Raw genomic sequence first — 21361 nt, 5'->3', positions numbered from 1 at the left:
TAATCGTTCTCTTTAATATTAAGGGAGACAATTTCCAATAAAATTCGATTTTTGAAAGTAACGCACATATATTTTTTTTTTACTGTTTAATATAGCAATTAATTTTATATAATTTTCGTGTAAACATCATAAATGTCATCTTTTCTTTTTGGTAATAATTATTATCAACACACGTGCGATTGATTGAAACTGTGAAGTCTACTATATACCGCATATTGACGCGCAACGTCAGAAATAACATTATGAAAATATTATATACTATGAATAATATACTGACAGATGTGTAGTATAACATTATACTCACAACAAATTACATATATACAGGTGCATATCTATATACCTGCCAATAAAACATATTATTATAACCTCTTTACGCCGCCGCGGCCAGGTATCGCCGTCACCACCGGACGCACAACAAACGGTTGCCATGTACACATACCGCGGTATAATATCATATTAGTGGGATTGCGAGCACCCGAGGACAGCTGGTCTAGGTCAAACACAACGTATTTTTTTTTCCACCACGTCGCCATATTGTTGTAAAATCGTTATTAGGCACGCGGCGCTGGTCAATTCCGTCCGAAATGGCCCGGAGGACCGTCGAAAATTTCAACGGATTTGTGGCGGCTGCGGTGAGACGATCCACCCAATGCGTTACCGTCGTCTTTTCCTTTACGTTCAAACGACATTTCTGTTTCAGGCTCGTCCGCCGCCGAAGAAATCCACCGCCGCACAACCGGGTGCGACAAGCCGAGCCAGGCCCGCGGCAACCGTGACCGGCGGCAAAAAGAACGTACCGGCGCCCGCTGTGAAGACTGCCGGCGCGGCGTCGCTCGCGCCACCGACCAAGAACAGTCAGTATTGCCAATGAGACGGTTGGCACCAGTGGCGTGGCGAACTAGACGACATTTTTCACGCGCTACGATCGAAAATTCCATAAATATACACAAACTCGCCTAACCGATACACAAAATTAAGGCGTTTATTACCGTCTTGTTTTTAACTTACCCGGTAAACGCTAAAATACAAATCGGTATTAAATATTAATTTATCCGCTGGTCATTATCCCTTCGCCCCATAAGAAACACTAAGAGGCAGTCGACTCTTGATTGTGATGGTTTCGCCACGCCACCGGTACCGTCTTTCAGTCCAAATCTGATAATATATCAACGATATTATATTACGTCATAGTATTGATCACACGTCCGTCATCGACGTTATTATTATTTTATAGTGTTAGGCGGTCGTTGCGATGGTTAGAGGGGAGGGCAAAGATATTATAGCATATAACATAGTCCCAGTGCTCCGAATTATCGCCGAAATTATTTATGCAAACCGGGGTCGGCCTGGGTACCCGATGGCCCAGGCAGCAATTATTTTCTTGGGCCCAATAATATTGTATACTGTATTTTTGGGTAACGCAGTACAAGGTCCCAGGCAGGAATCCCGGCCCTCCGCCACTCCGGCCCTAGCCAGGCCGGCCCTGATGCAAACATTTTACATTCTATTGCGGTACGGCTGACTATACGTATGTAGTTGTTTGAATCGTTTGGTTACGATATTTGTATAAAATTCACGTCCGTAAGAATATTCCGCGTACAGCAGCTCCTGTGCAATTAAAAAATTAAAAAAAAACGTACTTAAGTGTGTTTGTATAATATTATATAAACGATGCTTTAGTATTGATTTTATCTTAATTATTATTATTTTTATATTAAAGAGGCAAGCGAAAAAAAACGCTTGAAATACAAATTATATTTAGATCCGAAATTTTTTTTTGAAGAGTTTTATAATTAATAATGTACCTACAATTGTACCTTTTAATGAATCATAAAAATAAAAATAAATAGTTTTAGCGTCAAATTGCATTTAATAATTCCAGTGTTTATGCCCTCTTTGTTAATAATACGCGTGATATAAAGTTACGACTTTTACAAAATATAAATGAAAATTAAAATAAATAAAGAAAGGTTGGTAAATAAAGGATTGAAAAGAAAAACAAAGACAAATTACAAAAACGTAAAAAAAACCGTTTACGAACAAAAATAATTTTAAGCTTTGGACAATGAATAAATTCAAACAACTTTTCGGATTAATTCTGGCTACCAATTCATTTAAATATAATTTATATTTTAAATAATAAAGAAAAACCCAACTATTTACATTGGTTCATGTTTTATAATTTATAAATGTATTAAAAAAATAAAAACTTAATATTATATAAATTATTTTATAATCAACAATATTTTATTACACTCATAAAATAAGTTAAAATTACAAATAAGATGATCTCGAACTTGTGTACTTTATAAATGTACTAACTATACCTACTAATTACTACGTAATAAAATATTATAGGTATAATAACTATCAATAGATAATAGACAGGCTGATCTATAATATATTTCATAAATATTATTTTTTTAATCAAATATATAGTACTGCTTTCAGACATGAAGCTCACATAATCATGTATGACGTTAGATACATTTATATTCATGGTTTAAATCTGTTATTATTGTTATACGATTTATTTTAATAATATGTTACCCTATATCCGTTCTAATTTTCATACTTCCAATTATTTCCATGTTTAAATAGCATTTTTTTTTATTATATACTTTGATTTTTTTAATATATTATAATGATCTGTATTTTAAAGACATACTTTTTACAAAAGTCATGATCACAAAATATTTTTCGATCAGCATATTATTACATATTATATCATTATCTAGATAATGTAACTAAAAGTCTTTATTTATTTTAGTAGTTAATTAAGTCCTACGGCTGTTATTCATATATTTGTACAAGGTTCCAATCCACTATTCAGTGCCGTACTACGACTAATACATTTTATCATTTAATTTGTCAGTGAAATACGTACAACTCACAGCGAGCGCATTGTATACATTTTGTACCCCCTGCTAGTTTTGGCCATATATATCCTGTAAATAATGGATAAATCTAACATAAAATATTGTATTTAAATAAATCGGATACGAATAAAAATGTGAATTGCTTGGTGAATTAAATTTGACAAAATACGTTCCAGAGTTCTAAACATAACTGTGCCGGAACATAAAACAATACATTTATTTATAACTTGTACCAATAACTGAATAATAGATTAACCAATGTCTGTATTAATCTTTAGTGTATAGTTTTTGTAAAATATGATTTTAGGTTACCAACTATATATCACACAGAAATCGTATATTTTAAAATTTGGTAAACTTTTGTTTTATCCGAATCTGTCTTAAATTAATTCGTTATAATATTTTAAAGCTACGGACATTGTTATTCACATTATTAAATGGATAAAAACAAAATCTTAATATCTGGTCGAAGGTAAAACTTTATGATCAGTACAAGTAATCTGAACTAGAACTTTGCAAGCTTTTGGATTTGTGCAATTCGATTGTTTTCTGATCTAGGTTTACTTTTACCTTGAATTACGATTGCACTCATGAGTTTACAATTTAGTATTGATTTTTTAGCCATTGGTTCAAGTTTTTATTAGACCTATCTTATCTTATTTTATTTATTTTTGTTGTTACTTAATAATTGTAAACAAAGCTATAATTCTTGTGGTGGATCGTCTAAATAAACACAAGAAACTACTTTGTATTAGCTTTTATTGTTGCTTAATGACCATTTTCACTTTTGTTGGCTAAACATATGTAACTTAAATAATAAACTTTATATCTTATTATTTTTCAAGCTAGATGTCAAACGGTAAAGCATAAACTAGGGTAAAAGTTGCTCTAAACCATTTTATTGTCATTAAATGTAAGACATTTTTATTTTTATTTTTTGATTTATTATATTTACATTTTATTTAATATTTATTATATCCTTATAATGGTTTTAAATTATTGAACCAGACATCAAGAATAATTATATTCACTATAATTTTGATGATATACAATAAGATAAATTAATCTCGTTGCATTATATCCAACAATGTTAAACACTAATTCAAAGTAAAGTTTGAATATTCAAAATAAATACTGTGGATATTACAATACTATACAATATATATTATAATTTATTCATATTATTATTATGGTTTTTAAAATTGTAGACATATGCTATAATGTTTAAAATATTCAAAAATGTGACAAAAAGAATATATTATGAGGTACATTTTATTTGAAATATTATGTAGGAGATCAACATAACACCCGCCCATTTACGAAAGTGGAAAAACCGCAACGAAATGTTACTACGAAAAAACCCTCGGTCGATGTTAAAAATAAACACGTAAAAGTTAATATCAACCAAAATGAAAATAAAACACACAAAGAAGAAAAAGCAATTGTTGACAAAGTTGACAATAGTGCTACAGTTCAAAGCAATTCATCTGACCTATCAGATAACCAAGAATACGAAGATGACTTTGAAGTATAAAATACAAATAAACTATGTATATATATTTTTTTTTAATTATTCAATGATATTTTAAGGATTATGAATCCGACTTTGAATCTGATACTTCAGTTGATTCATTGGTAGTGGGATCGCCATTAAAACCAACGGTGCTGAGCCAATCGATATCAAATGACACTGTAAGTGTTAAGTTTGCGCTGCCCATCTGTGTAGAAGAAAAAATTGAACCATTTTTAGATGAGAAGTTTGAAATAAATTCGTTAGAACAGACCATTGAAATGGGACTAAACAACTTTAAAACTGCTGGAAAAAGAAAGCGAGAACAAGAAGTAGGTATAACTACTAATCTGTACTAAAACGATTAAAATTAATTTAAATTTGAATTTCGATGTAGGTAAAAGTCAAAATCCAAACTAGGGGTAATATTTTGATGGAGATGATTAAGCTAGACACTGTTAGCTTTTCACTGTTAGAATTGCCAGCAATACCTTATGAACAATATATAAAAATGTACGGACGATCAAACATGATGCAGGTAAAATTAATAATTTTAGTATAGTGTATTTTTTTTCTTTATTCCTAGAAAATAATCATAAATATGACAATAAGACAAATTTAAAAAAAAAATGTATACACTAACATAAGTTAACGTGTACAAAGATTAACATGAAAATAATTCAATATTTTTAGGTGCAAACACAAACTCACGATGAAAACGCGGAGAAGGAAGTACAAACTAATGAAAGTAATGTGGTCGAAAAATGGACTCAACATCCTATTGTCTTGACAAATGAATTAGACTGTTCATCGATTGAATATTTGAGAGTAAATAAAAAAAGAAACTCTATAATACGCATCATTTATAAATAAATAAGTTTTTAAAAAGTAAATATTTGTATTGAAATTGTAATCAAGTAATTTTTAATTGACTTATGTTTAATTTTAATACCATCAAATAATTATTAATATAATAGTACTAGCTGATTTTCCAGGCTTCACCCATGTTGGACTGGTTTTTTTTAAATAGTGAAAATATTTAAAATATATTTCTTAATAAATAAATAAAAATAAATAATTTATCATGAACACTGAAATCATAATAGAAATAATTTAAAATTAAGTTTCTGCACAAAAAGAAATAAAATTATAAAAATTAATAGAATCATATTTCTTGTAATTTCTTGTTTTAGTGTTCAGACTTTTTTTTAACGCAGTACATGAGTTTTTACTCGTAGTCAAGTCATATTATCGATCATAATAATGTGTTTAGACGTTTATGTAATATATATATAAAAAAAAATCCACCTTAAAATTCGAGCAGATAGTGCGACATATGTTTGTCTATTCCATTGGTAAATTTTTCAGAAACTTATTTATAAAATCTAAATTAGTTAACTTGATAATTCGCCATGATGTTATAGAGCTAGTACTGGTGACGAGAATATATATTTAAATCATACATATTATATTTATATAAATAATATAATGTACATTTATACAGGATAATTTCATTGCTCAAGTATATTATATTATATCCTCTTGGAATTTTTAAATATAGTTAGGTACTTAAAGACTATACATTTATTCAAATTCTTGAAATGTTCTGTATTACTGAATTAATGTCCTATATCCTGATACAACCTTCTGTTTCGCAAATGGAAACCCTACTTTTTATTGTAAAATATTAAGTGGATGTTTTAAAAAAAATTATGTTTATAATTTTAAATTTAAATTAGTATTTTTTTCCGCTATTAAAATTTATATTATACTAATAATAGTGTTTAAAAGATTGTTTAAAAAAAAATATAAAATATAAATTTTATCGAATTTAGTATTTATTAATTTATTATACTTGAACCATTTATATAAATCTGGATTAATGACTAAAATTTTCAAATTACCACAACCCCCATTATCTTCCATACCCATTTTAATGGATTTATTATCCTTAGTACACAATGTTAAACAACTAAATTTATTGGCTTATTCCAATATTGATTGTGATATATATAAAGAATTGTAGAAAAATTATCTCTTTTATAATTAACTTTACAAAATGGGGAGAGGAGTTGTCATTTAAAAAAAAAACAGACTTATGTATTTCTAAAAGACCTTAAATAGTAAAAGAAATCTCAAGAATTATAATACATGGTATTTTAATGTATTAAACAATTTTAAAAATCTGATTTTGAATAACTACATAATTAAAGAATAAAATGAGGTCGAACATTTTTGGCGAATCGCCTTGTCAATAATTGTTTATGTATTGCATCTGATCAAAATCATCTCTTATATTTTATAAATATAAATTTATAAAATTACATAAGATAAATGTTATTTTGTTACGTATCAATACACTTTTATTTATAAAATATGTACATGTAGTATATACGAGTACACAATAACTTTACAATAAAATATGTATGTATTATTTTATGGATTTTTGTATCAGCATTGTGGTTTCAGATTTTATTTTTACGGGGAGACTTTTGTAACAAATTGATATACGTTAGTTCCGTGACTATAGTATATTTATCAAAAATATTTTGAAATAGATTATAATAAGTAATATATTACGTATAACTTTTTGCATCGTTTGAATCGTTAATAGTTATCGTATACTATTATAACGTGATTGAATGGCCGATTTAAAAATTGAAATGAAATCTCATTTATTCATATCGAAAAGTTCAAAACCCTCTCTATCTTTATTATCTAACCATTTTATGCACTTAATTGAAATTATTTAAAAACTAATTAACCATCATCGCCAGCATAAAAAAAAATATTCCTATTATACTTAATATGATATCCATAGGGATTTTTTGGTATTCTAACTATATTTAATTTGTTCACCTTAAATAGTATTAAACATAGTTTTCATTTTATTACTTGTAATAGCCAATAGACTTTAATTTTTGATTTGATCGTTACACAGTTGATTTTTATGAGCTACAAGAAACATGGCCACATGGGTGAAGAAGTAGAATTCAAACTAGAAAATCGATATTTTGTAGAATCTTATTTTTATTTAACTTTGTTTCATTACTCTCGTAGGTATTTGTTCATATTAGTTAATTATTTAGTACGTGTGTTTGAAGAGTTCTAGATAGTATACGTACGTTTGTCTAATAGTACAGCATTTTAAAGTTTTTAAACTCGATTATTTTTGTGATAGGCGAAACTGGGCGTCGGTGGTACTGAACCACCTGATGATCATCGTCGAACACGCATAACCATGGTAGATCCCGACAGAGTATTCGAGGTCGCCCGAATGATGCTATCGATGTTGGAACAGCAGTCGATGGATCGAGCTGAACATAGACTAGTGGCTAATAACTTTGACTTGGGTTTCAGTAACGGACATCTAAGCCCAGTTGTTTCTTCCTTGAAATTTCTCGAAAAACGTCCAGTCACATCCATAGAATTTTTGAGAGTCACATCAATTATCGAATCACTAGTTACAACGCATGAAGTACATAATATATACACAATATATACGATTTTTAGTTAAAATAATTTATTCATACGACCTTTTGGCTGGTATACTAGTAAATTTGTTTTATGTAGGTAGATATAATTTCAATTTTAATATTTTTATTTTCGTAAAAAAACACATACAAATCAAATATATCAAAAACTGAAATAATGAAAAGTATAAATACCAAAAATCAAAATTATTTTAATACTAGTATATTGAATTATACTGGTTTTAACTTTAATAGTGATGTACTGGTATTGATATCATAGCCAAGCGAATAAAGCAATATCATTATAATTATTATTATTATTGAGATGAAGTGGTAATAATTAATGACTCAGACAACTTATAACCAAACCTAATACGTCTTCTATTTTTGATCTTCTATTAAATGCTTGTAGAAATTTGATTTCAGATTATTCCAATTAGGTATGTTTGAATAATATCATTCAAATTTTAATCGGAATAATATGTTTAATTTTAATTTAAATAATCAATTTGTTTTTATAAGTTGTGTAATATGATTTTTCTGTCCAGGTGATGGATTCGTTTTATCAATATGTTATATGTATTTGGAGTGTATCAATAACAGAACATCCTGAGTATATGCTCAAATGTCCTAACCGTGTTACATCATTTTGCACTATTTTTAAGTCAACTATAGGATTTGTTACGGCTGCACACGTGGATGGGTAAAATACATAATATTCTGAATTTATTAGTACCTAATATAAATTATAATTGTTACCTACACTTTGGTATTTCTGTATTTAAAATTAATAATAATTAACAAATTACACTGTAAAATACTACTATTATGTATTAAGTTATAGTGTACAGAAATATAAGAAACAAATACTTGAGAAGTTTTTTTACTATAGAGTTGTTGATTAGTTATATTTTACATTGACACATTTATGAAATATATTTTTAAATTTTATTTAAATGCATATGTAAAAAATAATTATAAATTATCTATTTACAAATTTAAAGAAGGACAACGAAATAATAATATTATTATCTAGAGTAAATAATACATGTACTAAGAACTATGTGGCGCAATCTAGGTTTTGACTGTCAAAACTAAACATTTCAAAGGAATTTAAAATATTTAAAACATAGAATAGGTACTGGTTGACTTTAATACTATACCAGTTTTAAATTATTCATTGTTTTGAAAACTATTTTTATTAAAATCGCAACGAGAAATGTATCTATTATAAATAAATAATACAACTTCTATAAATAATTTACAACGAATTTAAGCAACGTGATAGTATACAAATTGTATTATTGATTTAATTATAGTCTTGAAAAAACGTATATAATATTATATAACATTCATAATATGATATTGGTCGTTATTATAAATTAATTATTAAGATAAAAATTCAAAAATTAGAATGATTAAGTTATTAGATCTTTTATTTTTGACCTTTTAATCTTTTGAAGCTACCTATAATATTATAATTATGTGCTTTTAAGACATCCGACGATTTATTAAACATTAAAAATCAGTATATAATAAAACTAATACAATAATAATTATATTTTGAGAATTGTGATCAATATTTTTAATATAATTTAAAAACAACTATCATGAATTTTAAAATCTACTTGTAACACATTCTCGTAAATCCAAAGCCACCCGAAACAGTGACTAACGTTTAATACTCAAATTAAGAAAACCATTTTATTAAAATATTTTTTAATTAAATAGTTATTAAATAAAATAATTTTAATAATTTCATTCAATAATATGATTTGCATTATTCATCGATGACAAACCGCTTTAAGATTAATTCCAGTCTATAAATATGCCAGTGATTAAAATTACATAATATATTATTGATTATTAAACTCGTATTACCTATTTTATTGTTATAATTATTGTTTTTATTGCTACTTAAATTGCAAAAAAGTTAAAACACATATTGTATACATATTATATGAAATATTTAATTTATTTTGACTATATTAAACGAATTAACGACACAGCGCATAGTACAACCTGAAAAAATGGTTTTTGGTACTTGCAGGAGTATATGTGTGTGGGATTTAAGAGAAGCCAAATTACATCATCAACAAATCAACGGTGTCCCTTGTCCATTACGTTCACCATCCTTCAACACCGGTACAATACTCTTTATAAATCTTAAGAAAAATGACCACACAATATAATTTAACGCTGTTTGAATTGTTTTAGCATTATCGATCGACCAAGGCCATAGATCGAAAATTGTTGGCTTAAGCACGGTAACATACAACAATGTAACAAACGAAGAATTGCCAGATGAGGTGAGTATTATCAGTATTTACTTTTTCCGCTTAATGCCTAACTTTTATAGTGTATTATTTTAATTTTTGTCCAAGTACTTTATTTCTAAGGTTCCCATAATATTAATTGTATTAAATTAAAAACAGAACAGTGTCTTTTTTGTACGTTTTACACTAACGTCAAAAATAATAACTCTCCAATAAGTACTTGAATTACCTAATTTGAATATACAATACAGTTAACGATTCGTGTTCACAGCTTTGTAGTTTGGACGAAGATTTTGTGTTGACCGTATGGACAGTAGTGGATAGTTGGGCAGACGCATCTGTAGTTTCAGAACACAAGAGTGCTGGCACTGCGCCTTGGAGTTCAGTAAGACTGGTAAAAATGCAAACTTTCAATGCTAACAAAAATGTGCCTAGGTAAAAAAAAACTATGTATACTCTATTATACGTATTGTCAATTCGTCTAACAATATGTATTAAATATGTATTTATTTTCATTATATGTGAACTCATCAACTACTTTTAGATACTTGTCTGACGGTGTTACGGCAACATGTCTATGCTTGAATAACAAGCAAGACGCTTTTATTGGTACTAATTCTGGATTAGTTTTCCGGTATAACATAGGAGGACACAAAGTATGGCCGTCGTATTTTACCAACGAGAATACAGGTAACTAAAAAATTACCTTTAAAAGTTAAAAATAACCATCTTGAAATGGTTATTGATATAGTATTATGATATTATTTGTTTTTATTGTAGTTACAATGTATCTTAATAACTTCAAATGTTGTCTTGTATACCATCTATTATTCAGTAATAATGTAATTTGAATCAAACTCTTAAATTATAAAAAAAAAAAAAACAAAAAAAATCCATTTTTATTATTGTTTAATACCTGTATTAATGGTTGATGATAACTGATAATTGATAAATTTACTATTCATTTTTCATATCTTGAACTAGAAGATGCTCTCTAATCGATAGATTAAATAGTTGATTATTATTTATTTTCGCTTCGGGATTAACCACGATATTAAAATTCATCTTTTTTTTCTTAAATCCTTCCAGAATGAAACCGCCAAATTTTTTTTTTCATATACTTGAACATAATGTTTATTATTTCATCATTTTCAATTAGTTTAAATAATACAATTAATTCTGGTAATTTTCTTACGATCTAAATTAAAATTATTTCATCCATTTTTATCCACATAAATAATTATATGCCTTTAATTAAACTTGTATGCATAGTATAAACATCAAATTAAACATGTTTATATAGGTATTATATACAGAAAAAAAAAAAAAATAATCAATAACTTAGACAAAAATTTATAATTGTTGTAGCTGAACATTTTGCCGTTAACTCTTTGGATATTTGCCCATTTGACTTAAGTTTTTTTTTGGTAAGTATTTTTTGTTTCTGTTATTTATTTAATTATATTTTGTTTTTATATAATCCTTAAAAGTTCTTAGTAAAAAGTTTCATTTAATTGAAAACCATTGCTAAACTTTCGTATTAAAACTAATATAATCAATATATTACCAAAACGTTTCTTTGAAGATTTAAATATTTACATTATACAATGTAAAAATTATTTGTAATAATATCATAAAACAATAGAATATTGTACGAATCAATTGTCTTTGAAGTGACTATATTTTAATATTTTATTTGTAAATTTCTTATATTATGATATATTTCATATAAATGGAGTACAACGAAACATGATGCCATAACAAAATAGAAACATTTGATAATAATAAAAGAGAGTACAATTTAGTCATAAAGGCACACTCAGGTATATCTAACTTTTACTTTTTCATAAATATATGATTACAACATGTAAATGCTGTATTTTAGAAACTATTAAATATATTACAAAAAAAAGATTGAAAAACTAAGTCAATTATAATATTAAATTATCATTTTAATTTTATAGGTTAGTTCAATACTTATTTTTAGATAATACTAATATAAATACACTAGGTAATAAAAGTAAAATTGGTGTATTATGTATTATAGTGACAATTTTAAGAACGAAAATTGATTTAACAGTTAAATGACTAATATTAATATAACTAAAAATAATAATAAATATTGTAAATTTAATATGAAAATTATAAATTTTAAAATATGACTATTTGAAGATAGTTTAAAATGTAAACATATAATTGACATCGGTTTCATCTATTATCCTTCGTTAAAATGTTTTATATCCATCATTTCATTGTAACTTATATTATAGCTAGGTATTAAAGCATTGTAAAAATGTACAATTTAAAAGTTAATATTTTAATATAAATTTTAATAAATCACAGGTAAAAAAGTCGAATAATTAACCTAATCAGTAAATTTATATTAGGTAAATTTACTTGGGTTATCTCTAAGTAATATAACAAAATAATATACGAATCAGAATGAAATAGTCATAAACATATTATTAATCCATTATTTTTCAATGTCTAAACACATAATGAAGTACCTATATTGCCTATACAATCCGCCGTGTAACACTGACAAAAAATATTATTAAAATACCGTACCGACGACGGATGGTAGAAACATAAAGGTAGCCTTATATTTATTATTATATTATAAATTTAAAGTTTAAAAGGCCTTTTTATATTTTAATTTACACACATAAAAAATTTAAAGTAAAATATTTTTTATGTATAATAGTTAAAAATTTCAAGTCTCTGTAGTAATGAGTTTATTTTTAATTATTTTATTACACAATTACTAGAATAACTTTATTTCAAAAACAACTCAAGTAAATGGTAAAAATGTAATTAATTAGAAAATAATTTTAACATATAATTTTCGTCAACTACCAAACTTAGATTTAAAATTTGCTCAATATTTCTTTCTCGGCGTCTTAAACGAATAAAACTTAAATGTTAAGTTTTATCTGAGTAAAGTTTAATCTGATCTCATGAATTTCTAAACAGTATTTTAAAGTTACGTGAGAGGCAATGCACAAATTATACTAGATTTATTTGTTATAGTCTAAAATGATTAGAATGCTCAAATGGTTTTGAACAGTGGACTATCTGCTAATAGTTACTATTCCTGAGTCTTAACTCGTAACAACTGTGAATTATATAACAATGATATAATTGTCATAAGATACTGTTTTTCAAACTAAGTCACACCAGAACTGTCAATCTACATGTTAAATCATTATAACTTGCTGAATGGCCTCCGTGAATTTATGTAAGTGGTCCGACGCTGTTTTATGTTTTCAACACTTTAAAACAATATTATAATATAACTAACAAAAATTGAAAAGTTCAATGTTTTATAGCTATGAAATTTTTGTATATATTTTAACGAAATAATAATAGTAACAAAATTAAATAAATGTTGTATTAATCGATTTTATTTTTTTACACATAACAAAATTTGATTAGGTACATATTATTATCCAAAAGCTTATTAAAAAAGTAAAAAAGTACAATAAACATTTTTCAAACGATTACTAATAAAAAAAAAAATGAACACTTTCAAAGTTCTTAATGCTGCAAAATTATTAAACTCTTGTCAGTTTTGATAAATGTCTCATAACTTTTTATGGGGCATATGCGGTGCGAGTAAGGTTATCGAATACACAAATATGTCCATTTAAACTGTATTTATCGTGCACACTCCGAATCGCACAACTGGATTCCTTAATAATTCACTAGAATGCTGACCCGAATATAAATTCCCGTTCGATAAAGGTTTAAACTGTTTAAATGAACATGTTGTAGTTCGCTACGGCTACGTTAACCCTAATTAAAATATAATATAGATATTCTATATAATGAAGTATATACGTATTATGGTACCTAACATTGTGTTTAATTTACTTTATGACGTATAGTTATATTATTATCTTGACGCGACCGACCACGCGCTTAAATAATTTATGCGTTTTAACATTACAGTTCTGACAAATATGTTCTTTATTTTTATAAAGTTACTTAACAATGTATGCAAATTATGCTTGAACAATAATTATGTCGTAATAATATTCACATTAATATATTGTTTATGTTTTCTTAATTTATAGAGTATACTTTGTGGAATTACAAAGTATTATAGACTCTATATCGTACTCAATATTTCTATATTTGATATGATTAAAAGATAAAACATTTTTATCCAACTAATACACTATACTAACTGCTCTTGAAAAAAAAATTGCATTAAAACACGATAACACTGTTAAAGTAAGCTTCAATATAATATATATGTGGTAATACCGGCATCAAAACTTGTGTTTTACTAGCTATCACGCAGAACACGAGATGGTAGTAAATAATAATTACTTTGTTTCCGTAGAGATCACGAAAATAGCTTAATTCGTGGTTTAATAATTTTAGTTTATTAGTGTTTATAAAGTAATTAAAAAATATTACACTTACGACCGCATGCCGACAAATTTAAGTTAAAACACGGTCTGATGGTTTAATGGTTTATATTATAATATATTAATAAATTGTGCGCATTTTTATCGGATACAACGCTTTAACAGTTATCGCAATTTTGTTTTTGTATTTCATTGTTCGAAATCGTCTTTGGGGTTTTTTCGTTCGTATTTTACATAAATTTGACCTGACAATACACTCGCCCGCCAGTGAAGCTTATCCAAAACGGCGTTTTAATTCACGTGAATCGTAATAATTTTCCAATGTGCACAGTGCGGCCAGTTGACCATACTCGTGTTTAATTAACTAATGGCATATCGTAACGAGAACGGACAACAAACTTATATATTATACCTGCTTCTGCATGTTGACCCAATTATAGGTAGAAAGATAATAGTACTTATCGCAAACAAAAGGACAGTAGATTGCACATTTAAAGACTATTTGTAAACAAGAGACAATGTCACTATATTATAATTATTTCGTTTACGGGTATATATATATATTATAGGTTATAGTACCGCTTTAATTTTGTTTAACTACCAAAAACGTGTTCTACAACTAAATTATGTAAATTTTACTTATGCTTATCAAATAAAAAAAGAAAAGGATAAATAAACGTCTAACGTCTGAGACAATTAGATTTTATAGTAAGTACAAATCTATATAATATTTTAATTGTTAGGAATTAATAAGGGAAAATTAAACTAAGTTTCTTATTACATATATAAGTATAATTAATGAAGTTGCATATAATTAAATATAGAACCGCTTGATTAATTGCTTGCAAGGAGATAAAGCAACAACGGGTGTGATACTGATTGTGTTACGTGTTATTAGCGTATCGATTGACCTGCGTTTTCAAAAGAAATTCTCGAATATTATCAAGTAATGTGATAATATTATTAAATTTTCATATATAATTGTCTAAATTGGTAGTGGCTGAATATTAAACAAAAATTAAATAAAAATAGGAATAATTATTTTGAAATGATTAATATTATGTAGATTTTCTGTTAAGCAATGTCCAATCTGTAAATAATAATTATGTAATGTTACAAAAAAAAAGATTTGGTCAAAAAAAGTAGTACCTATTCATTAATTATAATTTGGATAAATAATAAATATTTTTCAACTATACAAATTAAATAATGCAAACATGAAAATACCTTCAATATAATTTGAATATATCAATTTAATTTGTTTTACGTTCATGTGGTTTATTGTTACTTTCTTTTAGTTAGTTCTGTTTGTATTAGCTGTCCACATGTCAGGTAGAAAAATGGAAATCGTTCGCTACAGATTAACGCAATGACTAGAATAATATAAATTATAAATAACGACTTCTTCTTGTCAATGTGACAAAACTAATTACATAAAACTTAAATATGATGTTAAACAATAATTAAACACTCGAATAACAATCGTTTAAAATACATAATATAATTAAGAAATATATTTTTTTAAATAAACCAAAGTAGTAAATTGCATTATTAACAACGGGCAATTAATTGGCAATGCATTAGTCGACTAATATACGATAAACCAAATTCTATTTAAAATTTGAAGTAATTATAGATTTAAAGGAATAATTATTAGTGAGAATTACAATTCAGTGGACTATGATTAATGGACAATATACACTAATCGAAGGCGACATCTTAGTATAATTATAAACGATTAAATAACTAAGAAGACAGTCAATAGCGGTTTTCATTAAAGCATAAAAGGCTAAAAATAAACCTTACCTAACATTTTATGTAATGACTATTATTTAGTATGTACCGATATCAGCACCTAAAAAAAAATGTTATTAGATAGTTGAGGTATACTTAATACAGTTCTATAAAACAAGTTGTTTTTAATTATAAATTTAAAAAAAAATATTTACGTATTAAATCACTAATGAGACATAATACCATATGGTAAGTATACATTACGACGGTATAATGACAAATAAAAATATAGATACTGATATTTACTTTCAACAATTAATTTTATATTTATATAAAAAGCAAATTTATATTATTTTGTATTTTATAACTTCATTACTTATTTCCACAGTACTTTATACAAGTCATGGGCTAATGTTAGAGTTTGAAATCGATTTATATACGCCTAAAGTTATTTTAGAATTCACGTCGTACTAATAAATATCATACATGTAAACATTTATAATTCATAGTAAAAAAAAGTATTTCTGGTACCTTTGAGAAATTTCAAATTTGTGGAAAACCGAGAGAATTGAAAAGCTTGTATTGCATATTCACTGGAATGACGTGTTTTATATTTGAAAAAAAAAACAATTAAAAAATGTTAATTTTTATATTATTGAAGGAGGTAGGGTATATTTAAAAAAATAAAAATTACTATTCTATACCATAATAAACTATTGTATGTTATTTTATTATATTTTAGTATGTTAAAACTAAAAATAAGTTGCATCTCCTAACTATAATTGTCAAATTATTAATTGTCACTATATACTATTGTTTTTTTTTTTTTTTGTAAAGTAGTCAATTTAAAATTATAAATTAATCACACAAAATTAAATATTAAGTATATCTTGTTTGTTTAAAATACTTTTTAATATTCTGTCTTCGGTTACATACTTACTTTTTATATGCATATTAGATATTGTTATCAAACTTAAATTTACGTTTTTCTACTTTTCTAGTATCTTAATAAATTAGCAGCAGTTAAATTTGTATATATTTTAAATTTTATACTAAATGATTACCATTTATTTGTTTATTTATATGGTTATATACAAAAATAATTAACTTTAAGGATTTCTATGTACCGATACAAATAGATGATTTGTTTTCAGGTCGCGTGTTCAAGCAACGAAGTTTTGCTGTACCGAGCTAGTCGTCCAGAAGCAGTGAAACGATTGATTGCGTTGCCGAGGGACGGGTCAGGTGCTCAAACGAGTATCGTGAAAACTCGATGGTGTGTCGGATATCCTGGCATCGTTTTTGGGTTGGATTCATTATCTAGGTGATCTAAATCCTTCTAACTATATTATGATGGATATGTTTCACTTCTATTATCTGTGTTTTTTGTAATACTAATTATGATTATGATATTACCGTCTATAGCTTACATGTGTGGGACCTTTGCGACAACACCGCCACGCCCAAAATGTCAGTACCGTTCCCAGGAAAGACTGTTACGGCCATTTCATTGATGTCAACACCAACAAATCGAAACACATACTTGGTCAGTTTTAACACACATAATGATCTTTACGATTCTATAATACTATTAATACAATATCATAGTATTCTGATATCGTCATACATATGTATGACACCGGTGATAAGTGGAAACATTCAATAACTAAGTACCTACAGACTTAATATATTTTAATTATTTTTTTTGTCAACAAATAAATATAATTATATACACATTTTCAAATAATTAGACTATTTTTGCGACAATTGATATTTTGCATGCGTATAACAACTTTTTTTGTGGTCTATTTTTGATCAAAAATTATTTTTTTTGCGTTTTTTGTTGAATTTTAGTGATTGAATTTCTCTTCTAAGTTAAAAAATGGTTGAGTTTAGCAATGTTATTTGAACGGGTTACACCTAGAAAACAGATTATAAAATACGTAGTCAATAATAAAAATAAAAATTACCAATGCAATTTATGAAATAACCGTTTACCTATTGCTGTAATCATTATTGGCGCTATCTCAGTAATTAAGTTATAAATAATATTATGCAGGCATAGTTATTAGTTATATTTCATATTAAACAATTTTTCGCAGTCGATATTATCATCATCATTATTGGGATAATTGATAATCCATAATATCCTCATTGGGCCTTTGACAACAATAATCCAACTATGTGGGGAACGAGTGTATTATTGTGTGATTTAATAAATTATACAAGTAGGGTCATATTTCTACGATGGAAAACGATAGACAAGACGAGTTATAGCTAATAAATGAGCTCCAAATTATGTTAGATGACCTTGTAATAGACATAAGATCAAATTTAATATTCGAACAAGACGGGACTTCAGCCCAAAATGCAAATATTGATCGCAACTACCTCGATTAATATTTTCTAAATCGGTGGATAGGGACTTATGAAACAGTTCAGTTACCATCAAGGTCACTAGATATTACACAAATGGATTATTTCTTCTGGGATCACTTGAAAACGGTCCACCTACGTGTATACTTGATTAGAAAAACAAAATAATTGCAGCATGTAATCAAATTATAGAGGAACAAATTATTTCCACTATTAATCGAGCGTTTTTAATTCGTGTTGAATGTTGCTTACAGCTCCATTATGGTACACAGTTTGAACAATTTGTTAGATAAATAAAACTTTAATGAATAAAAGGAAAATCAATGTTTTTATTTTTATTTTTATTATTACGTATTTATTATTATTGACTACGCATTTTATAAATTGTTTTCCAGGTTTTTATAGTTTAATTTAATTTTAGCAATTGAAATTGCTATAACTCAGCAATGTTTTTTTTTTAACTTAGAAAATAAATTCAATCACTAAACTTGTTGAAAAGTATAAAAAAAACTGTGATCACATTAAATCACATTGAGGTCCAAGACGAGCGAACCAATCATCATTCATTTAAATTACTTCTAAATATTTCATCTATTAGCTTTTAGATTATTCGTGATGCGCATGATGAACTTAATATTTTACTGTATACCTAATTCGGAGGGTCAAAATGCTAATTGGCTGCAAGGATAGATGATGTGCGTTGTAATTGAAAGTTTACTAAAATGTGCTACCCATTTAAATAACATTAGTGCACCACTGACGACATATTTTCGTACTTCGTTATCCCTTTTTATATTCTGAATAGAGAATTTGTTGGTTTTATTATAATGATATGTTTTTTTTTTGTGACTGTTATCATAATTTGTAACTTTAATTTGCTTTAATTTTAAATTTGACGATAGTTTCTGATTGAATGTGTCATAATATAATTGATATTTTGGTAAATCAGATTATAATATACATTATAGTTTTATAAAAACTATGAAATTTTCAAAAATATTCAGACTTATGTAAAGCTATTAATCAAACTATAAACCTTTATATTCACACAATAATATCGTTCTATGGTACATTGCAAATATTGACTGACGAATTTAAATAATAATAACATGAAAATACACAAGTATTCAAACACATTACAAAAAAATCGGTTATAACACTCACCACTTCGTTTATAAGACTCAAATTTCGTAAAAAAAAATTTGTAAAAGATAAAAATGTTTGTTTAAAATTTAGAAATAAATTGATTTTCAAAAATGTTACTATATTTTTTGGGTTATTTCTGGTTTTGATTCATGTTTTATAATGTGTGTATGTACAACAAACGTTCTCACATTTCACATTTTTCGTAATTATCGTATGTAATAGGTATGAAATATATATTATAGTAGATTAAAATTAAAGCAAAGTATGTAGTAAAATACAATTCATTAATATATAATTAATTTTTTTTTCCCGCTTCGTCTAATATAAGATTCATTCTGTTATAAGACTCATTTTGTGCTGGTCCCAAAGTGAGTCCTTTAAGCGACGTCCACTGTATATTATAATACTCTAATGATAATTTATCAAGAATTTAATTTAAGAAAATTTATATATTCAATGTATTTGAAAAAACAAGTTCAACATACCATATTTCTAATAAAATACTTATCATCTCCGGAAAGAATCGTTTTTCGTATACAACTTAATACTTATCATTGCATTTAAATTCGACACGCTCATTTTATTTTCCTATTCAATACACAACATGGTAAATTTTCATTTTTTTTTAAATTTTATTCCGTATATTCAATTTTTAAACGTAATTTATGAATTTAAGTGTTATTTTTTTAATATTATTATTAATATTATACATAAACACGTATAGAACACAAAAAGTTCAATGTGTTTATATTATTTATTTTTTATCTATCTCTATTTATACAGTACGTTTAATTATTACTATCAACTAAAAAGTGTATTACTTGCCAAAAATAGTCACTCATACCCTACATCCAAAATCGTTGATGTTTATTAATACCAACTTTAATAAACGTTTTAAAAATGTTACTAATCTGGTGTAAGTACTAGGCACCTACCAATAAGGCAATAATTGCAACATTTGATACAAATTATATAATTGTATGTACAAACAGTATAAACTTTTCTTGTATTTAAAAAAAAAAATATCGAAATAAAATTATAATTTCAATAAATTGTGAATATTTTTAAAACTCGTACAGCAGTTGTCATTTATTTTCTTTACATTGAATGTCTAAATTCCAAAATTCCAACAAAATACTTATTAAACGTCATTGCTTAATTTATTCATGCTTCGTCAGCTCAGAAATATCAAATGTACGATAATTATAACTTATTATTATCAATAACATTATAATGTCGAAGTGTTGATTGCTGTTGTTTTTAGGGATTGGCATTTGTGGACGGCACAGTTGAATTGCACCAGTTGAAGTTGGACAAAAGGAACGAGACAAGCGAGTGTTCCAGCGACCAGCTCACTAGTTTTCTGGCCGCTCTATAGAAGCGAACTGCTTCAAGCTTCTAACATAATATAAACATAATGTGCCAATAACAGTGTTTTTAATTTAATAATATATAATATATTTTTCTAGTTCTGATAACGTGTAATATAATAAAAAATAATATCGATTACTTGTGCGGTACACAGTATTCTACGGAACAAAACTACCATCTTACATACATGTATGTACAACTACGTAATAATGTTTTAATT

The 21361-nt window shown here is 26.6% G+C and overlaps 1 protein-coding gene across 2 annotated transcripts; it reads left to right on the top strand.

Moving 5' to 3' along the window:
• Window positions 1-220: 220 nt before the first annotated feature.
• LOC132931939 (cytoplasmic dynein 2 intermediate chain 1-like) lies at window positions 221-21279 on the top strand. Of its 2 annotated transcripts, XM_060998049.1 has the most exons (16): window positions 221-632; window positions 701-854; window positions 4172-4407; window positions 4470-4721; window positions 4787-4927; window positions 5083-5217; window positions 7571-7867; window positions 8411-8565; window positions 9913-10007; window positions 10080-10171; window positions 10410-10573; window positions 10683-10828; window positions 11507-11565; window positions 17403-17572; window positions 17674-17794; window positions 21035-21279. In XM_060998049.1, exons 1-16 carry the CDS (start codon window positions 585-587, stop codon window positions 21146-21148), a joined length of 2379 nt encoding a protein of 792 aa, XP_060854032.1. In that variant the 5' UTR covers window positions 221-584; the 3' UTR covers window positions 21149-21279. The 2 variants fall into 2 exon arrangements, with proteins under 2 accessions (XP_060854032.1, XP_060854031.1); XM_060998048.1 differs by lacking the exon at window positions 221-632 and having other exon boundaries at window positions 642-854.
• Window positions 21280-21361: the final 82 nt, after the last annotated feature.

The sequence above is a fragment of the Rhopalosiphum padi genome, chromosome 1, assembly GCF_020882245.1.
Source record: "Rhopalosiphum padi isolate XX-2018 chromosome 1, ASM2088224v1, whole genome shotgun sequence".
NCBI lineage: Eukaryota > Metazoa > Arthropoda > Insecta > Hemiptera > Aphididae > Rhopalosiphum > Rhopalosiphum padi.
This window is presented reverse-complemented; position numbering and strand designations above follow the sequence as displayed.

What these genes read in the sequence shown, in the direction of transcription:
- LOC132931939 (XM_060998048.1), top strand. Translation starts at nt 650, where the DNA reads ATGCGTTACCGTCGTCTTTTCCTTTACGTTCAAACGACATTTCTGTTT. An exon ending in AATACGAAGATGACTTTGAA is followed by an intron (nt 4,408 to 4,469) that starts GTATAAAATACA and finishes TGATATTTTAAG; the next exon opens with GATTATGAATCCGACTTTGA. An exon ending in TTTTACCAACGAGAATACAG is followed by an intron (nt 10,829 to 11,506) that starts GTAACTAAAAAA and finishes TAATTGTTGTAG; the next exon opens with CTGAACATTTTGCCGTTAAC.